The following is a 17,809-nucleotide window of genomic DNA, read 5'->3' on the forward strand; positions in this document are numbered from 1 at the left end:
AGGTGAGGTTGGTGGCTAACAGGGCTGGTTAGGCAAGGAATGTAATGCCGCGTCCACATGGTTGAGCTGTGCCTGGCAGACTTTGCCCTTACCGGGCAAAGTCCGCAGACTCTGTCCGCGAAGTGTCCACACGGCTGACGATTGTGGTTGTAGGTTAGTTGGCCGCAAGCAGAGGTTGGGAGGGAGTGATTCAGTGCGGTACGATAACCATGGTCCCGCCATACTTGGAAAGAAGGTAGCACTTTACAGCATTATAATTGCTGCCTGCATTAAAAAGAAAAACAAGAAATCACGGAGACATGCCTGATGCCGGGAGTGGTTACAAAGACGTGATTTAATGGGAAGCTCGGTGACAATCCTACATGAATTGCAGAATGAAAATGAACAATTGTTTTGCAGTTACATGAGAATGAACATAAGCAGCTTTTCTTTTCTCCTTTCGAAAGTGGAGCCATATATACAAAGACAAGAGACAAATATGAGGAAAAGCATAGCACCAATAGCACGTCTTGTTGAGACCAGTACACACTAGTACTAGGTGCGGACATGGTAGTAAGGTAACTTCGGCCTGTACTGAGTGGGTTTGCTAACTTTGCTCACACCTCACCTCATGCATTTGGCAGCGATGTCAGCCCTCCATCCACTGCCCGCAAATGGCGCTGGGAACGGACAGTTTGATGGTTTGCCCGTTGTCGAGCAAAGCCCTCATGCCCGGCGGACAGTGCTTGACCGTGTGGATGTGGCATAATATCTCTTAATGAGGTCAGGGTTACAGTCATTGTGTGATGCTTGAGTTTTTTTATATTCTTGATGATGGTGACAAAGTAGATCCTGAATAGGACTGCTCAGTTGTCTTGGTTGTTGCTGAGCTGTACTATACCTAGTCCTACTACAGGGTAATCACTGGGCATACACTGCCTGTGTGGGTTGTAACTATGGGCTTCAAGAGATCACCACCTTCTACCCCTACCATCACACACCATTGATGGAGAACTTCTGGTTGTTAGTTGGAAGAGTAAATATGTTGTTAGTGGGAGTGAAGACTGATGATGACTGAATATACTGTTAGTGTCAATCATTTCTGAACTTGTGACATTAAATCCAGATGTGAGTCCAACCCAGGGGCAACAGTTGGAGGTGGTGAGGCAGCATTTGGTTTCCCTTCAGCCTGCTTTTGAATCCCACTTTGAGATCTTTCCTCCCTTTCTTCGGTAAGGGACATGATAAAGAGGGTTGAAAGATCTTGAAATGGGATTCATAGCAGATAAGATATATCTGTATATCAATAAGCATCTTCCCCCCTTATAAGGGAGGTAACTACCTAAGACACCCACCCACACCCATCTGTCACTCATTTCCATACCATCTGACCTCCTCATGGATGATTATCCCTGTTCCTTGCCAACTGCCCAGGTCAGAAGGTGTGCAGCAAGACACAGCACATCCACAGCAGGGCCAGCAATTTCATTTAAACAGCAATCCTCCTTGTCCCCTCTTGTGGAAACTAGAGATGTAGAGAAATCCTTTTGGGCTGTGTCATTTTATATTCTGTTTACATTCTCCACCTACACTTATCTTTTGCCTTCTCCCTTCCCTGCTCAGCAGACATTCTCCTTTTACCCAAAGCCCCCTTCACCCCATCTATACATCTCATTCTCGGTCTTCCCCTCAAGTTCATTACATCCACTTCTGCCTCCCATGTTCTTTTTATTAGTCTTTCTTCATTTATTTTTTCCATGTGCCTAAACCATCCCAGTATTCTTTCACCTACTCTCTGCCAGCTCCCTTTCCACCCCACTCTCCTCCTCACCTTCCTATTTTTTACTCTATCCCATCACTCACCATATTTCTCAAACACATACAAGTTTCTCCTTTCTGCCTCCCTTAAATTCCAAGCCTCTACTCCATATAGTTTCATAGGCGCAATCACCCCTTCATACAGTTTATTCTTATCATTCCTCCCCAAATATTTATAATGACACTTTTCATTCCCCCAAGACATTTACTTGACACTCCATTCCCTGCCACCTGTGACCTGTGACATTTAAAACTATTTAGTTCCTTTAACCTCTCTCCTTAAGACTTGCCTCTAACTTACTGCCACCCTCACCTCTTGTACATCCTATCACCTTGTTTGTACCCAAATTTACTTTAAACTTCTTCCTATCACATACTTTCTCAAACTCCATCACCCACCTCAGACCCTCCTCTGAACTAGCCACAAGCACCGTGTCATCAGCAAACAATTGACTTACTCCCACTTCCCTCCAGTTTCTTTAACCATCTCCAGTCTTCTGCCCATCACCCTTGCACCTACCTCCCATACCACCCTGTCCATATACACATTGAACAGCCATGATGACATAACACAACCCTGACACAGCTCCACCTACATCTCAAACCATTCATTCTCACCATTCCCAACCCTAACACAAGCTCTACTACACGTGTAAAGCTTTTGACTGCCCGTAACAGCTTTTGCCCTTATCCTGTGGTATATGAACATGTATAGAAATATATGTGTAAATTTTTTCAATCACTTACGGGTAGAAAATGAAGCAAAGCTCTTCAAATTTGTAAATGAAAAATGCATATATCTCATTAATGGCTCTTTATTGTGTACCAATAAATATTTTTCACATCCTCAAATTATTATTCAAACAATATTGTTTATACTTAACATACTGTACTACCTCTTCTCATAAGTATATACAAGATAATATTGCATATAGGATATTAATGTAAAAAGCAATCAAATGGGGCAGAATAAGGAACTCCTCCTTTTTTTTATTTCTCCCATGTAGGTTCAGGGTAAATAATATGCTTTGACATGGCCACCCCACCTATAAGGGGGATTAAGGCCTATGTATATATATATATAACTCTATAGGGAAACAGGAAGCAACAACACTGGCTTATAATCAGCATTATATCACATGTGGAAATGGCATAAAACAAAATATATTATACATCTAAACCAGATTTTACAAATAAGAGAAATCCACACAATTATTCAGATAAGCAATGTCTTTGGTTTCATGTCTGATTTTGTTCATCAAATTATCAACTTAATTAGTGAAGGACTGAGCACATCACTACAAAACAAGAAACCATGAGGTGAAGCAGGGCATCATGAATCAGGTCTTACCATTTTTTTGTTGTTAATATTACATATGACTGGGTATTCTAACTATGACAAAAAAAAAACAAAAAAAAAATCTTATCGAATACATCTTGACAGTATAAAACTGACCAGGGTTCAATATTTATCTGTGACAAAACTGTCTACAAATCAATGACATGAATATAATTCAACTCCCAGAAATATGAAAATACACAAATGGTGAAACAATTGTTCATACAAAATCATTATACCTTTCATATACATCAACATTAAGAAAAATGAAGTCCAACTAATGGCAAATAAGAACACAATTATTTCTGTTCTTATTTGACATAACTCATGCAATGTGGACATACAAAAATTATTTATTTGTGTGCAGACAAGCAAATCCCAAAAGAAGATAAAGAGTGATCCTAATCTAATTTCAGACACATGAGAAAAATCCATATTCTGAGCTCATTTAACCTCTTCAATACGAGTCAAATATTTATGTGCACATCAGGTTGCCTGACATATGATGATCAGGTGCGGATACAAGGGGGGGTGCCCCCCCCCCAACACCCCGAGTATGAAGAGCAATGGTAATGGTCCATTACCACTGTTCACTCATCTCGAGTTTGATTCTCCTTGGATAAACACTTTTTAGTGCGAATTTATGATTTGAATTATACATACATATACCAAGGCTTTTTCCCCCTTCCCAGGGAGGTAGCCAAATTTTGGCATTTGAATTATATTTGTGAATTATATATGATTTTACATACAATTACGAGCAAAACAGACTTAGGTTTCTGGACCAATCTCCAAGCCAACAGCATTATTCTTGGGGTTAAAATATTGGCGTGTTTCAAGTATCGGTTATTGGTTCGGCCCCCCCCCCCCAAATATTCCTGGATCTGCGCCTGATGATAATGCATTACAAAATATAAAGTTATTGCTGTTATACTTGTTCTCTTTCACCCTGAATAAATATAACATCACAAGAAATGTACTCAAGCCTGTTCACAGAATATGAGGGTCACTCAGCTGCTACAAAATAAATATAGTCAGGAAGCCGATGCTGGCATCCTTGTATATCCCACCAATGGCTCATGACACATACATAGGCATCATCATATTCAAGAGGTTAACACAGTGGTATACTTACTTTCATAAGAGGTGCTCCTAGAATACAAGGTTGTCTTAATTTACAAAGACCTTTAGTCTAAGAGTCAATCTTTTGACTACATCAAACTGACAGCCAAAACAAAATTGTTATATTTATGTTATCCTCTTGAAGGAGTTAAACTAAATACACCTCACCTTTAGTGCTTGAGTCATACCTGATAAGCAGTACAAAGGGGAAGTGGTGGAGATGTTACCACTGACTATGGAACTGCAATGGAATCAATAATGCCTTGATTCTTTCTTATGGGAGACCTGCAGTACCAAGATATCTAGCCATAGCAACTGGTGTGATCCATAGGTCACTTAGGTAAGAAACTTTCCATTGTTGCCTGTATTGTGTTTGGGTGGTGTAATATGACATCTGTGTCTTCCATGTGGTTACATCTGGGACAGCTGATTGTGTTGATATTATTTTAATGCTAAATGGTGACCTGTACATAGCGGGGGCTAAAATGGGTGCTGGGTATCTTCGGAAGGTTTTCTCTATGTTTATGTTCAACATAAATGGGACAAGGAAACTAATATTTAGTCTTGCAAAGTCGTATAGGAAAGGAAATACGGTACCAACCCATTCTATAAGAAACAAGGATGATAATCTATTAACAGAATCGCATGAAATTAGTCAAAGATGGACAGAGTATTTTGAGGATCTGCTGAACTTCACAGGACAAGATGAAGATGAAAGAGAGTACAACCCAGAATATATGAGGGAAAGAGAAGTGGAAAGCGAAGTGGAAGATACAAGTAGAAATGAATGGAAAATAACAAAGGCAGAACTGAGAGTAGCCGTGGAAAGGATGAAAAATGGGAAAGCACCAGGAGAGGATGAAATTTCAACAGAAATTATAAAGAAAATGGGAAACACCGGACTAGAGTGGATGCTAGAAGTGATAAATATAGCATGGAGAAATAAACAAGTCCCAGATGATTGGACAAAAGCGGTGATATGTCCAATACACAAAAATGGTGACAAAACAGATTGTGGAAACTATAGAGGCATCTCTCTACTATCACACACAGGAAAGATCTATGAAAGGATTTTGGAAAAATGATTAAGAAGCATAGTTGAACATAAAATAAAAGAATCCCAGAGTGGTTTTAGACCAGGACGAGGAACAATCGACAATATCTTTACTCTAAAAATCTTATTGGAAAAATGTTGGGAGTGGGATAGACATAAATGCCTTGGGTTTATTGACCTTCAAAAGGCTTTCGATAGAGTACCAAGAGATCAGTTATGGCAAGCTATTAAACACGACGAATACGAGGTACCAGTGAGTTTGATAAAAGCTATCAAGAGTTTATATGAAAATAGTGAAAGTAGAGTAAAGACTGAGAAAAGAGACGGTAAGTGGTTTAGGGTCAAGTGTGGAGTTAGACAAGGCAGAGTGTTATCTCCATTATTGTTTATAATGTACATGGATAGGATAATTAAGGATATTGAAAGAGAGAGAAATATTACCCCACTGGTGCTCGCGTATGCTGACGATATAGCTATAGCTGCAAACAGTTGGGAAGATCTACAAACTGAAATGGACATATGGAATGATGTGCTAAAACAATACAGGATGCAGATGAATGTTACAAAAACGGAAGTAATGTGTGTCGACAGAAGGCGAGTTGAGGGAAGAATCGAAGTTGATGGACAACAACTAAAACAAGTCGAACATTTTAAGTATTTGGGAGTGGAATTCAGTGATAATAACCAGCAGGAGACTGAAATAAACAGCAGGATTACAAAATATAACAACACCCTAAATATTTTGTACCCACTATTAAGAGAAAAAAGCATTCCACTTCAATGCAAGAAGACAATTTATGTCTCAGTGTTAAGACCGGTGTTAACATACGGCAGTGAAGCTTGGTCCCTAAACACTAAATTAAAATGCATTCAAGCAGCCGAAATGAGAGCCCTTAGGATAATAAGAGGAGTGACAAGACGCGATAGATTAAGGAATGAGCGGATAAGACAGGAAATAGGAGTGATGTCAGTGTTGGATATAATAGAAGAGTGGAAGATAAGGTGGTTTGGACACGTTATGAGAATGGAAGATTGGAGGTACCCAAGACAAATGCTGGAATGGGTACCCACAGGTAAAAGACCTGTAGGGAGACCCAGGACCAGATGGATTAAAGGTGTTGAAGAAGCATTAGAAAGAAGAGACACAAACTTACCAGAAGTAAAAGAAAAAGAGACCTATGAAGATAGAGACGCATGGAGAAGTCTAGTGAAGAGCTGCCGCTGACAGGATTATTCCTACCAGGCGTAGGGTGAGAAAGGTGAGAAAGGTACTTAGCATAGTATGGAATTGATTGGTTTGGAAAGTAGTGTTTGTTTTGTAATCTACAATGGAGTTTTATAAGGGATTCTGGGAGCACCAGTATATTTAGGAAGATTTGTGAATGGTACGTTGTAGGTTTGGGTTTCTCATTACATTTTGGAGGCTGTGTTTATGTAATGTGATGTGGTGGATGTGTAGTTTCAGGCCTTTTACATGGAACTGTGATGACTCAAATGTGAATGACTGGCTAGGGTTTTTTTTAGTTATGGTTGCACCTTTTTTAGGTTTGAACTCTATGTTGCTAATTTAAAATTTTCCTGATTGCATATTTTGAAATTTGTGAATTATACTTCGTAGTGTACATATTCAAATTCTGATGAGTCAGCTGGGCCAGCCAGTTGATGAACATCTTTCCTGCCACATAACAAGTCAGTAACATGCTGCCAATTTAATTGTATGGTTGTGTGTCTTCAATTGTTACTCTTTCATTGTTCTTGTAGTGATTTTTATATAAATTATTTTGAGAGGATGCAGAGAGGGTGAGGGGGCAACATATGACAAACTATTGGAGAGAGACCAGCTCTGGCTGTTGGGCCTTGCTGTGGAAGAGTTATGCCCTGTTGTACTTACCTTGACCCAAGTAGTGTGACAGGGGACATGACAACCCTTCATCTGTGAGGTGCTGAGATTGGGGGAAGAGTTCAATGGCAATTGATTGTGTATGGCATGGGTGTATGTTTTGACCTCCTTATAAGGCAGATATGTCCTTTTGTGTTAATATACATGTATGCACACATGATGGGCACCTTCCCTCAAGGGAGGTAGCCAGCCAAGGCATGCACCCATCCCCACCTATTCCACTACCATCCATCACCCATTTGTTTCCCTTTCTTCTTAGTTTCTCATGGGTCATCCTTGTCTCCTCCCAAATGCCTTGGTCAGAAGCAACACATCAAGACAAATCACATTCACAGCAAGGCCAGCCACATCATTTACACAGCAACCCTCCCATCTCATCCCCTCATGTGAAAAACAAAAGATAAAGAGAAATCCCTAAAGGCTGCATCAAATTACTGTCCACTCACTCCTATTCCATTTTTCTTTCTTCCCTGTTCAAACGACATTCCCCTTTTTGCATTGCTCAAAACCCCTTTCACACCATCCATCCACCCCACTTTCAGTCATCCACCTCTGCTTTCCACTCTTTTTACTAATATTTCCTTACTCACTCATTCTTTCCATGTACCCAAACCATCCCAATTATCTTTCATCAGCCTTATCTACCAGCTCCATTTCTACCACCACTCTTCTCACCTCATCTCTCACTATATATATATATATATATATATATATATATATATATATATATATGTATGTATGTATGTTTATATACTGTATATATGATTGATTTGGAATCCCTATGTACATACATAAATAATTACTTATAAACATAAATATATACACAAATACTTGATGATTAAGCATATATTAGACTGTATATGTCATTGTTCCTTACCTTAATGTCTGCTTTTCCACTTATTATGACATTCATATTTAAAAAGTGCATATACATATGAAACAATGCAATGAAAGGAGATAATGGTTTTCCTATGGTCTAATAAAGTTGTTCTCTTGGACAATGCAGATCCCAATAGAGTATACTCTTCAAGAGATCAGTCGCCGTGACTTCAGCATCCGTTCTAGTTTTGCAATTTTGGTCATCTCATGCTCAGGACTCAGTGGCTGGCCTGACGCTTCTCCAGCCAATGCCCTGCAGAGATGCCACCCAAATTAAGATTTTCTAAATAATGGTATCAAATCTCTAGAGTATTACAATGACCTGGTACTTGTTACATGTAATATTTAGCAAAAAATTTTCATTACAAAAACATTTTTTAACTACTTTGCCTGTGCTTATTTTATTTTATTTTCTACTGAGTATTCATACAAAAATATCCATTCAGTGGTTGCTTCCAACTTCCAGTTTTCTAGATGCAGGAGATTCCATACACTGAGGACCATATGACCACAAATTAATTAACTGGATAAAATGTACTAACCTTCCACTATGTGCTGCTGGTTGGTGCATTGGTGACTCTGTCCTGTTCCCCATGTTTGGCAGAGTACGCTGACGGTACAGCTCCAAGAGAGCTGCACGATCCTTCACACCCTGCATCTCCACGACCTAAAGAGTATCAATCAATTGATCAATGGAGAGCATCATAACAATTCACAGCCACACTCACCCTTCTTCCCCATCCTGACAAGCCCCCAACAGACTCCCAATCCATCTCCACTAACAACAAATAAGGTTTATTTGATAAACCCATAACTAACATGGATATCTATTTAGTTTTGTCCACTCTGGGTCACTTCTCTTATGAGGTTATCCTATGAACAAGGTCACACTCCAAGAAGTAAGCCACTTGAGTGTTGTGCTTCAGCTGATGCTTGGAGATAAGGCAGGTTACCTGTCTTATACTGGCACCACTGATTATGTTCTGGTTTGAAATATGAACTTTCTAATGACATCCCATGATCATCTGTAAAGGCTGTTGCTGAAGGTGTTCAGAGACTTCAAACCCTTAATGAGGGTCCATATCTCACATCTACACAACAAGAAATGGATCACAAAGGTCTAGAGCAGTGGTTCCCCAACTTTTCCAAGCTGGTGCCCCCTTGGCTCCCAAGTATATTCCTTGCACCCCCCAACTGCTCCTGCTCCCTCATACACACATGTAAACACACACATTTTATTTTTGACTCTGACTTTAGTTCTACCATGTAACAAAGTTAAGTATTTGATTATAAGTCTTATGCCAATTATATTTTCTATAAACTGAACACATGTTCCTTTACCTCCTTACTGTTTATTACATATATTTTGTCATCACAGTGGGTGAGATGCAGGGATGATCTGTCATCCAGGAGGAGGCAAGAAAAGTGGGAGGGAAGGATGGTGAATGGGAGTGGATTATGTGGGGATGAAATGGGTTGGATTGGATTTATGCCTTTGACTTTGGCTACCTCCCTTGTAAGGGAGAAAAGTCCTTGGAATATGTATGTATGTGTGTGTGTGTGTGTGTGTGTATATATATATATATATATATTCATTAGCTGCTTCTAATACCATCTTGTAGCCCCCCTACTGCCCCCTTTTGCCTCATTGCCTCCCCAGATCTTTCCACCACCCCCAGGGGGGCAGTGCTCTGATCTAGAGAAAACAGACCTTTACCCAGTACAAGTACCTACAATGCTAGATAGCCTGGTTGCAATTCCTCAACTCCATAGTGTAAGAATAATAAAATTAATCATGGGTCATACGAACAATGAATTTCCATACGAGTATAGGAAGGTCTTTTTTGGATGTATTTAGTTATTTCCATCATAATAATTGTATAAGTCTTTCTATTTTCTCTTGAGAGGTTTGGCTTGAAGATGCTTTATTTGTTGGAAGGGTGCCATTTGACCGGTGTGATATAATCAACTTTAAGAACATTCTTTAGAATATACACTTCTCAAAAGTAAACCATCAGTTGCACTATTGTCTCCAAGGATAGAGGGACTGGCTACTGCAGATAAAGTACAAATGATCCTCCTCTAAAGCTCACTCCATCTACTTCTGGTCTCCACATTCTTTGCAAGTTTTCCTTCACTCTTCCTTTCCATATTCATAAACCACCTCAGGTAATACACCAACTGTGGAATAGTAAAAGGTTATCACAGGGATTAAACAGTACAAAAGATAAAATTGTGACTATCTTTACCTTCTGAAAATCAGCCATGGTTGCATTAGGCAGGAGTCGGATGAACTTGTCTACTAGCTCAGCCTGGTTTGCATAATCCCCCATCACGACCTGTTCAAGAAAGAAAAGTGGGAAAAAATAAGGAGGGGAAGGGAAGTTGACGCCTCAGTACTAGTGACTATTCCAGTACCAAGACAAATCCTGTACAAGATCTGAACCTTAACTGCATAAGATGAATTAACGTTTACACAAACAGAATCAATAAAAATACATCATAATATTAAACATGTTCAGGTTGTGCACCTTATATGCAAGAGTACTAACCTGCAAGACTAGTTCTGCTCGAGTCATACCCTTAGCCACCATTCGAGTGTAGGCCTGTGGTGGGTCCCTTCGAACCTGCAGTGATACATAATAAATTAAACTACCTCCATTGGCTACCTCCCTTGTAAGGGGTAAAAAGCTTTAGGTATATGTATCTTCTGTTTTGCTTCTCTTTTTTCTTTGTACCTTTCATATGTTTCTACTTTGCAACCAGTCCCTGAATGCTTGCTTCTTCTCTCCTACTACCTTCTTCACTTCATCATCCCACCACTCACTACCTTTCCTTCTATTCCCACCCATCATCATTCCACATACCATCTTTCCGCACCTTGTCACTCCCCCCTTGAAACACTCCCATTCCTCCACTCCTACTTCTACTCTTTAACTTCACCACCTCCACACTTTTCTCAGTTTCTCCTTGTACTCTTGGTCCTTTTCCTTCTCACCGAAACAGGAAAATGTGTGAAAAATACTCACTTGAGACCCAACTACTGGGAGTTCAAGCAAGACAGTTTTGAGGGCATGACAGTCTAGCAGGAGCTGCTCACACCCTACACTGTTGATTGGACGACATCGGTAGACCTGTTGAAAAAAAAAGACAATCTGAAGATGTATGACAAGGCTAACAAAGAGTCATTGTGGAGAGTTAGATATATGGAATAGGGGGAAAGTTATTAAGAGCAATCTAAAGTTTTTACATGAGTAGTAAATACTGAATGAGGTGAAGGTGGGGTTGTGCCAAGGGTGAGTCACCATGGTTGTTCAATGTGTATACAGATGGGGTGATAATGGAGTGCTGGGCAGGAGTTTGGAACTGGTGGGTGAGAACAGAGTGAAGTTGGGGGTAAGCCAGTTGTTGTTTGAGAATGACAGTGCTCTTGTAGCCAAGTCTGAAGACTGGATGAAGCAGTTGATGGAGTTTGAGGTGTGTGTGAAGATAAAACTGAACATAAATGTGGGTTGCTGGTCTCCTGCAAGAGAGACCTATGGCAATGAAGTGATTAACTGATGTTCTGACTTGCCTATGCACTTCTAGATATGACTTAACAATAGGACAATGATTTCAGCCTCCTACTATCTGTAACTCAGGCTTACCTGCTGCAAAAACTTGTTGATAAGAGCTGAAGCCAGTTTATCACAGAATCTGTCGAGAAAAATTACAGTAACTTAGAACTATGTTCAACATATGATTAAGAAAAATACCTACTGAATATCAATAAGAGACAGTTAACATACTTTAATGTTACCATAAATGACCTTTTTTTTTATGCAGCCCGAAGGAATTTCTCCTTGTCTTCTCATTTTCTGCATGAAAGGACACAGAGAGGGGGGTTGCCAATTAAGTTAAGTGACCTTTTCCAGATCTATAAAGTCCCAAAAAACATCCTTACCTTTTCCTACAGCTTTCTCACATATCTGTCTTACCACAAAATCCATGCAACCCCTACCTGCCCTAAACCCACACTGTTCCTCACCAATTACTTCCTCTGTCACTCCCCTAATCCTCACAATCAAGACCCTCCCATAAGCCTTCCCAACTACACTTAACAAATTGATCCCTCTGAAACTACTACAATCAAACTTGTCACCTTTTCCTTTGTAAAGTGGAACTATACAGGAACTCCTCCAGCACTCTACCTTCTCTTAAACAAACCTTAACCTCACCAACCAGTCCACCATCACTATACCTCCTTTTTTTAGACATTCTGCATGGCACCCATCCAACCCAGATGCCTTACCTACTCTCATCTTCTTAACAACTGCCTTCACTTCATCTTTTCTTATTTCTCCTCCATTTTCCTCACTCATCACGGTTATTTTCTTAGTGCTTCCCACTGCAACCACCTTTTTCCCTCCCTATCCTCCATATTTAGCAACTCCCTTAAATACTCTGCCCATCTTCCTCTTACTTCTGTCTTTTCCATTATCGTCTCTCTACCACTCTCATAAAAACCTGACTGCTCTCAACAGCCCTCCTCCTGTCCCACACACCTGCAACACTTCCCACAGTGCCTTCTGCCCACCCTATCACAAGCCCCTTCCAAATCCACAAAGGCCCAAAAAACATCCTTAAACCTTCCCAAAGCCCTCTCCCACATCTGTCCCACCACAAAAATCCAATCCACACAACCCCTACCTGTCCCAAACCCACACTGTTCCCCACCAATTACTCCCTCTACTCCTCTCCCAATCCTCTTAATCAAAACCCTCCCACAAGCCTTCCTAACTACACCCAACAAACTGATCCCTCTGAAACTACTACACTCACACTTGTCTCCTTTTCCCTTGTAGTGGAACTACACAGGCACTCCTCCAGTCCTCCAGCACTCTACCCTCTCTTAAAAAAACATTAAATAACCTCACCAGCCAGTCCACCATCACTGCATCTCCCTTTTTCTGACATTATGCAATACACTCGTCCAATCCAGGTGCCCCAACTACTCTCATCAACTCAACAACCGCCCCCACCTCATCCCTCCCCATCTCTCCTCCATTCTCCTCACTCATCACCATCATTTTCTTAGTGCCACCCACTGCAACTACCATTCCCTCCCTATCCTCTTTCACATTTAGCAACTCCCAAAAATACTCTTCTTCTTATTGCTGTCTCTTCCATTATCATCTCTCCATCTTCACCTTTCACCCTTTCTTTTCTACTTTATTCACCTCTTATTCATCTCTCAATTTCTTTCCAAAACATTTTGTTACATACATACATATACCAAGGCTTTTTCCCCCTTCCAAGGGGGTAGCCAAAAAGAAAAAGGCATGCATAAAATCATTCCCACCCATTCCATCCCTGAATACACTCCACACCCCTCCACCCTCCCTCTTATCTTAGCACCTCCTGAATGACGGGTCATCCCTGCACCTTGTCCACTGCCCTGGGTCAGAAGCAGTGTCGCAAGACACAGCACATCCACAGCAAGGCCGCTTCATTAAATCGGCGACCCCCCCTCTCCGTCCCCCATTGCATAAAATGAGAGGACAGGGAGAAATCCCTTCGGGCTGCGTCAAATTTTGCTCACACATACTACCTCACCCCCCCATCCACCTGCCCATTCCACCTCATGCTATCACAACATCATCCATATCATCAAACATTTTGTTAATTTAAAAAATTTCTGTCATACTCTTACCCCATTTCACATCTGCTCTCCTCTTTGCCACATGAGAGGCACAAAGACAAGAGAAGTAAAGCATAAAATATGCTTTACTTCTCTTTTCTTTGAACCTTTCATGTGATTCTCTTGTCCTATTTTGTAACTAATCTGTGAATGCTCGCTTCTCTTCTACAAACTTTTTTGCTTCCTCATCCCACCACTCACTACCCTTCCTTGCATCTTTTCATATGGACTATATCTACAAGACATTCCTTGGAAGAAGAAAAAAAATAATAATAATAATCCCATTCAGTGTAGGTGTCATTTTGCTGAAGGAGGAAAATAAAGATAGGCTTGATCCTTTCTGTAAGTAGACACTCTAAGGTAAATAAATATGCCTGTCTTGTAGGACCACCTTAAGCAGGCTCTCATTAGTGGTCCAGAAGAGAAATTAGTATCTAGATCCTCACTCACCTAGTGAAATATTTTCTTGAGGTGTGGAGATTGTGGCGGATAAGAGGAACCGCAGTAGCAATGTGGTGTGCAATAGATGTCACATATGCACTTTGATCACCTGTTTGCTCTAGAAGCCACCCCATCTTGGTCATGGTGACCAAGCCTGGGTCACAAAGACTCTCCGTGTGAGTCACTAACAGAACAATGCACTGTGGGCACAAAGAAAAACTTTGATTAATCTTTTGGAGCAATGTGTAAATGTACTTAATTGTTACACACACAAAGTAAAATATCAAAATAGCAAGCTTGTTCAAAAAATTTCTAGAGGTATAGCTTTCCCCAAAAATGTGTAGTCTTATGGAACAAGTTAGATAATAATACAATATATAATCCAGTCCAACAAAACAAATTTAAGGCAAAGTTTTATGAGTGGATGCATAACTTCAATCCCACAGACTACAACTACATAATCAGATTAATCAATTGCTGCATCAAATTTCAATTAATCAATTGTTGCATAAAATTTCACTAAGTGGGAAACCCATGGCACCACAGTGGCTGGCAATGTTCCCCAGGCCCTCTCACAAATATTTCTGTTCTATTAGTGTAGCACGGTTTCTATGTTATTGGCTCAAAGTGGTAGGTGATGGGGAGCAGCTGCCAACTGTCAGCTCTCCATGTGTAAAAAAAAATGTAAAACATATAACTAAAGATGATAGAGAGAAATCTTGGTCCTGTTCCGGACACCGAGTGTTGGCCCTGCAGGGCTGCATCTCCTGATAGAGTTGCTTGTTAGGTTTTGAAAATTAGCAGCTTTGCCATCTATCTTGCATGACCACTACATTCAGATACCCATCATTGGTCCCTACAATTAGGTAAACACACTCATGCACACACAAAGAGAAAAAGACAGAAAGAGAGTGAGAGATTAAATAAAATGGGGTACAGGAAGAGGGTTATTAAACATACCTGTGCAAGAACTGCATGGAAGAGATCTTGCTCCTGGGTGAGTGTGATGGTATTACAAATGGAAGGATGACTTCTCTCTTTAAGCTTGGATTCTAATCGTCCTGTCATCTCCTCACAGTACTCAGCTGACACCAATACAGAACACACTCGCCGCACATCGTCATCGTTAAGTTTCAGTGTGTCACCCTCTCGCCACAGAGTCTGTACCTGTACAAAACAAAATTATCAAAACATAGCAAAAGAGAATTTACAAAGAATGTGTACATTTACAAAAGAGAATACATACATATACCAAGGGCTTCTTCCCCCTTACAAGGGAAGTACCCAAAGTCAGAGGCATATCAACTCCCACCCATTTCAACCCCACACATTCCACTCCCATTTACCACCCCTCCCTCCCTCCCTCTTTTCTTGACTCCTCTTGGGTGACAGGTCATCCCAACATCTTGCCCACTGCCCTGGGTCAGAAGCAATGAAGGAAGATGGAGCACATCCACAGCAAGGCCACTTCATTTAATAGTCAACTCCCCTCTCCATCCCATCATACAGAAAAAGAGTAGACAGGCTGCATCAAAATATCATTCACACATATTCCCTAATCACCCCCATCTGCTACCCACTCCCTTCCATGCATCACAGCATCAACCATACACAACCACTCTCCATTCACCCCGATCTTCTGTCTTCTCCCTTCCTTCCTCAACAGACAACTCCTCTTCCCAATGCCCCTTTTACCCCATCCATCCATCCACATCATCCTAGGTTGTCCCGTCATGTTCACTCCATCCATGTTGGCGTCATGAAGCGCAAGTGGCTACAGTAGTGAGTTTTTATTTTATAATGCGAGTAGTGTGATGAATCATACATATGGCAGCCAATGCTGCACATGAGAATTTGACTCGTACTGAAGTGGTCAAGTGCACCAAGTACTTTGTTCTACATATGTAGGGGTTTATTATCAAATTCATATATACAGGTAGTTCTCGTTATATGCGGGGGTTCCGTTCCGCGGACCCCCCGCATATAAGTTATGAAAGTCTTGATATCTGACCTTTATAGGTCAGATATCAAGACTTCCATAACTTTTTGTATTTACAGTTTAATGTACATAAAAAAAAACATACTGACAGTATTCTATATAATTCCACCATCTACATCTTATCAAATTTGGCAAAAAACAGTTTTGTCTTCATTTCATTGCGTCGTCTGCTATTCGAAACATTCCGCCCGTGCGCTTCAGGAAAGGTTCGGGGAATTCTGCGTTCGTGACGTCACAGTTGCCAAACAAACAATATTGTTATTCTGAATATCTAGACTTCGGAAAAGTGGTATGCGAGGCGCAATTAAAAGTGAATTTTCTGAATAAATTCTTCTGTAATAGGTAAAAACTTTATTTGTATGCTTTTAAAAAGTACTTTTTCGATGATTTTTAGTGAATGGTATATCTGTTGATATCTGACCTTTAAACTGACTGTTGATGTGCTCTGGAGATACACAGGCAGGCTTACTGCTTAGAGTTTATCCAGTGCGGAGAATAAACGATAATTCTTGCAGAGAGTGAAAATTGACGAAATTAATTGGGGCAGTAATAAGTATCAAAAATTAATTTGTTTGTGAAAAAAATAATTAATTTGTGTATCAAAAAAGCTTAATTACCTGCAGAAAGACAATGGTTTGGCCTATGAAACAGGAAGGATGCCTAAGACGATGCCGTCTGTACAGCTGCCGGTGTTGTTGTGATAACGCCGCAGTGATGCCAGCTCTACCTAGCTGATGCAGCCAGTGTTACCACACGGCTTTATGCGCACCAACTTCAAATATATAATAGGTATTTTGAAAAAAATAATCGGCCGCGACTATTTTTATTTATTTGTTTTTTTTTTAGGTCAAATCGCATATCTTCGAATATATCCCCGCACATATCGAAAAGTGGTGCAAATTCTTGAATCGCATATACGCGAATTCGCATATATCGAGAACTACCTGTACATACAAATACAAAAGGCTTTTCCCCCTACAAGGGAGGCAACCAAAAAACAAAAATATAAAATCCATTCTATATAAAATTCATGACTGGTTTGTTTACAGTTTCTTTCTAACTACTCAATTTAATTTGCAATTCATGCACTGAGCCAAAAACTTATCTTTTAATTTAATTTTGTTCACCCACATAGTGTGTGGTTTAGAGAAAAAAAAAAAATTAAATGTGATAATTCTATAATGGGGATGTAAAAATTAAAACATTTCCTACAAATGTAGGGGGACAGAAAAGATTGAGAACCAATGAAATTGTTCACTCACTTGGGACAGGACAGCTGAGAGCTCCTTCATATTGAGGTCTTTGGGCATTGGAATGTTGGCTCCACCCTTTGGTAGTGCGGCCCGCAAGACCCTTGTGCAGAACTCCCGCAGGTGCTTCTGAAGAACCTCTGCCAGACCAGCTAACTTCTCACCGGGACCCAGGCGTAAAAATTCAACCAACACATTCTGGAATTTTTTTTTTTTGAATGTTCACATTCTTTTGATTTAAAAGTTTTACCTATAACAAATTAGATTATTGAATTACTAATAAAAGTGACTGAAGAACTAATAAATATAGTCCACAGTTACCTGCATTGTGGCTATTTCCCTATTCCG

At 40.3% G+C, this 17,809-nt stretch overlaps 1 protein-coding gene across 1 annotated transcript in view; it reads right to left on the bottom strand.

The window, feature by feature from the left end:
- Positions 1-2,596: 2,596 nt before the first annotated feature.
- Vps53 (vacuolar protein sorting 53) overlaps positions 2,597-17,809 on the bottom strand; it is a 30,400-nt gene continuing 15,187 nt past the window's right edge. Inside the window, exons 13-21 of the mRNA XM_076210567.1 lie at positions 17,474-17,659; positions 15,173-15,379; positions 14,222-14,412; positions 11,739-11,787; positions 11,121-11,225; positions 10,644-10,718; positions 10,341-10,430; positions 8,634-8,758; positions 2,597-8,344 (exon numbers count right to left, since the gene is read on the bottom strand). Of these exons, the coding sequence (XP_076066682.1) occupies positions 8,239-8,344; positions 8,634-8,758; positions 10,341-10,430; positions 10,644-10,718; positions 11,121-11,225; positions 11,739-11,787; positions 14,222-14,412; positions 15,173-15,379; positions 17,474-17,659 (1,134 nt within the window). The 3' untranslated portion in view covers positions 2,597-8,238. The remainder of the gene's footprint in view (positions 8,345-8,633; positions 8,759-10,340; positions 10,431-10,643; positions 10,719-11,120; positions 11,226-11,738; positions 11,788-14,221; positions 14,413-15,172; positions 15,380-17,473; positions 17,660-17,809) is intronic.

Source organism: Oratosquilla oratoria, chromosome 27 (assembly GCF_046742065.1).
Source record: "Oratosquilla oratoria isolate Oo_2021 chromosome 27, ASM4674206v1, whole genome shotgun sequence".
NCBI lineage: Eukaryota > Metazoa > Arthropoda > Malacostraca > Stomatopoda > Squillidae > Oratosquilla > Oratosquilla oratoria.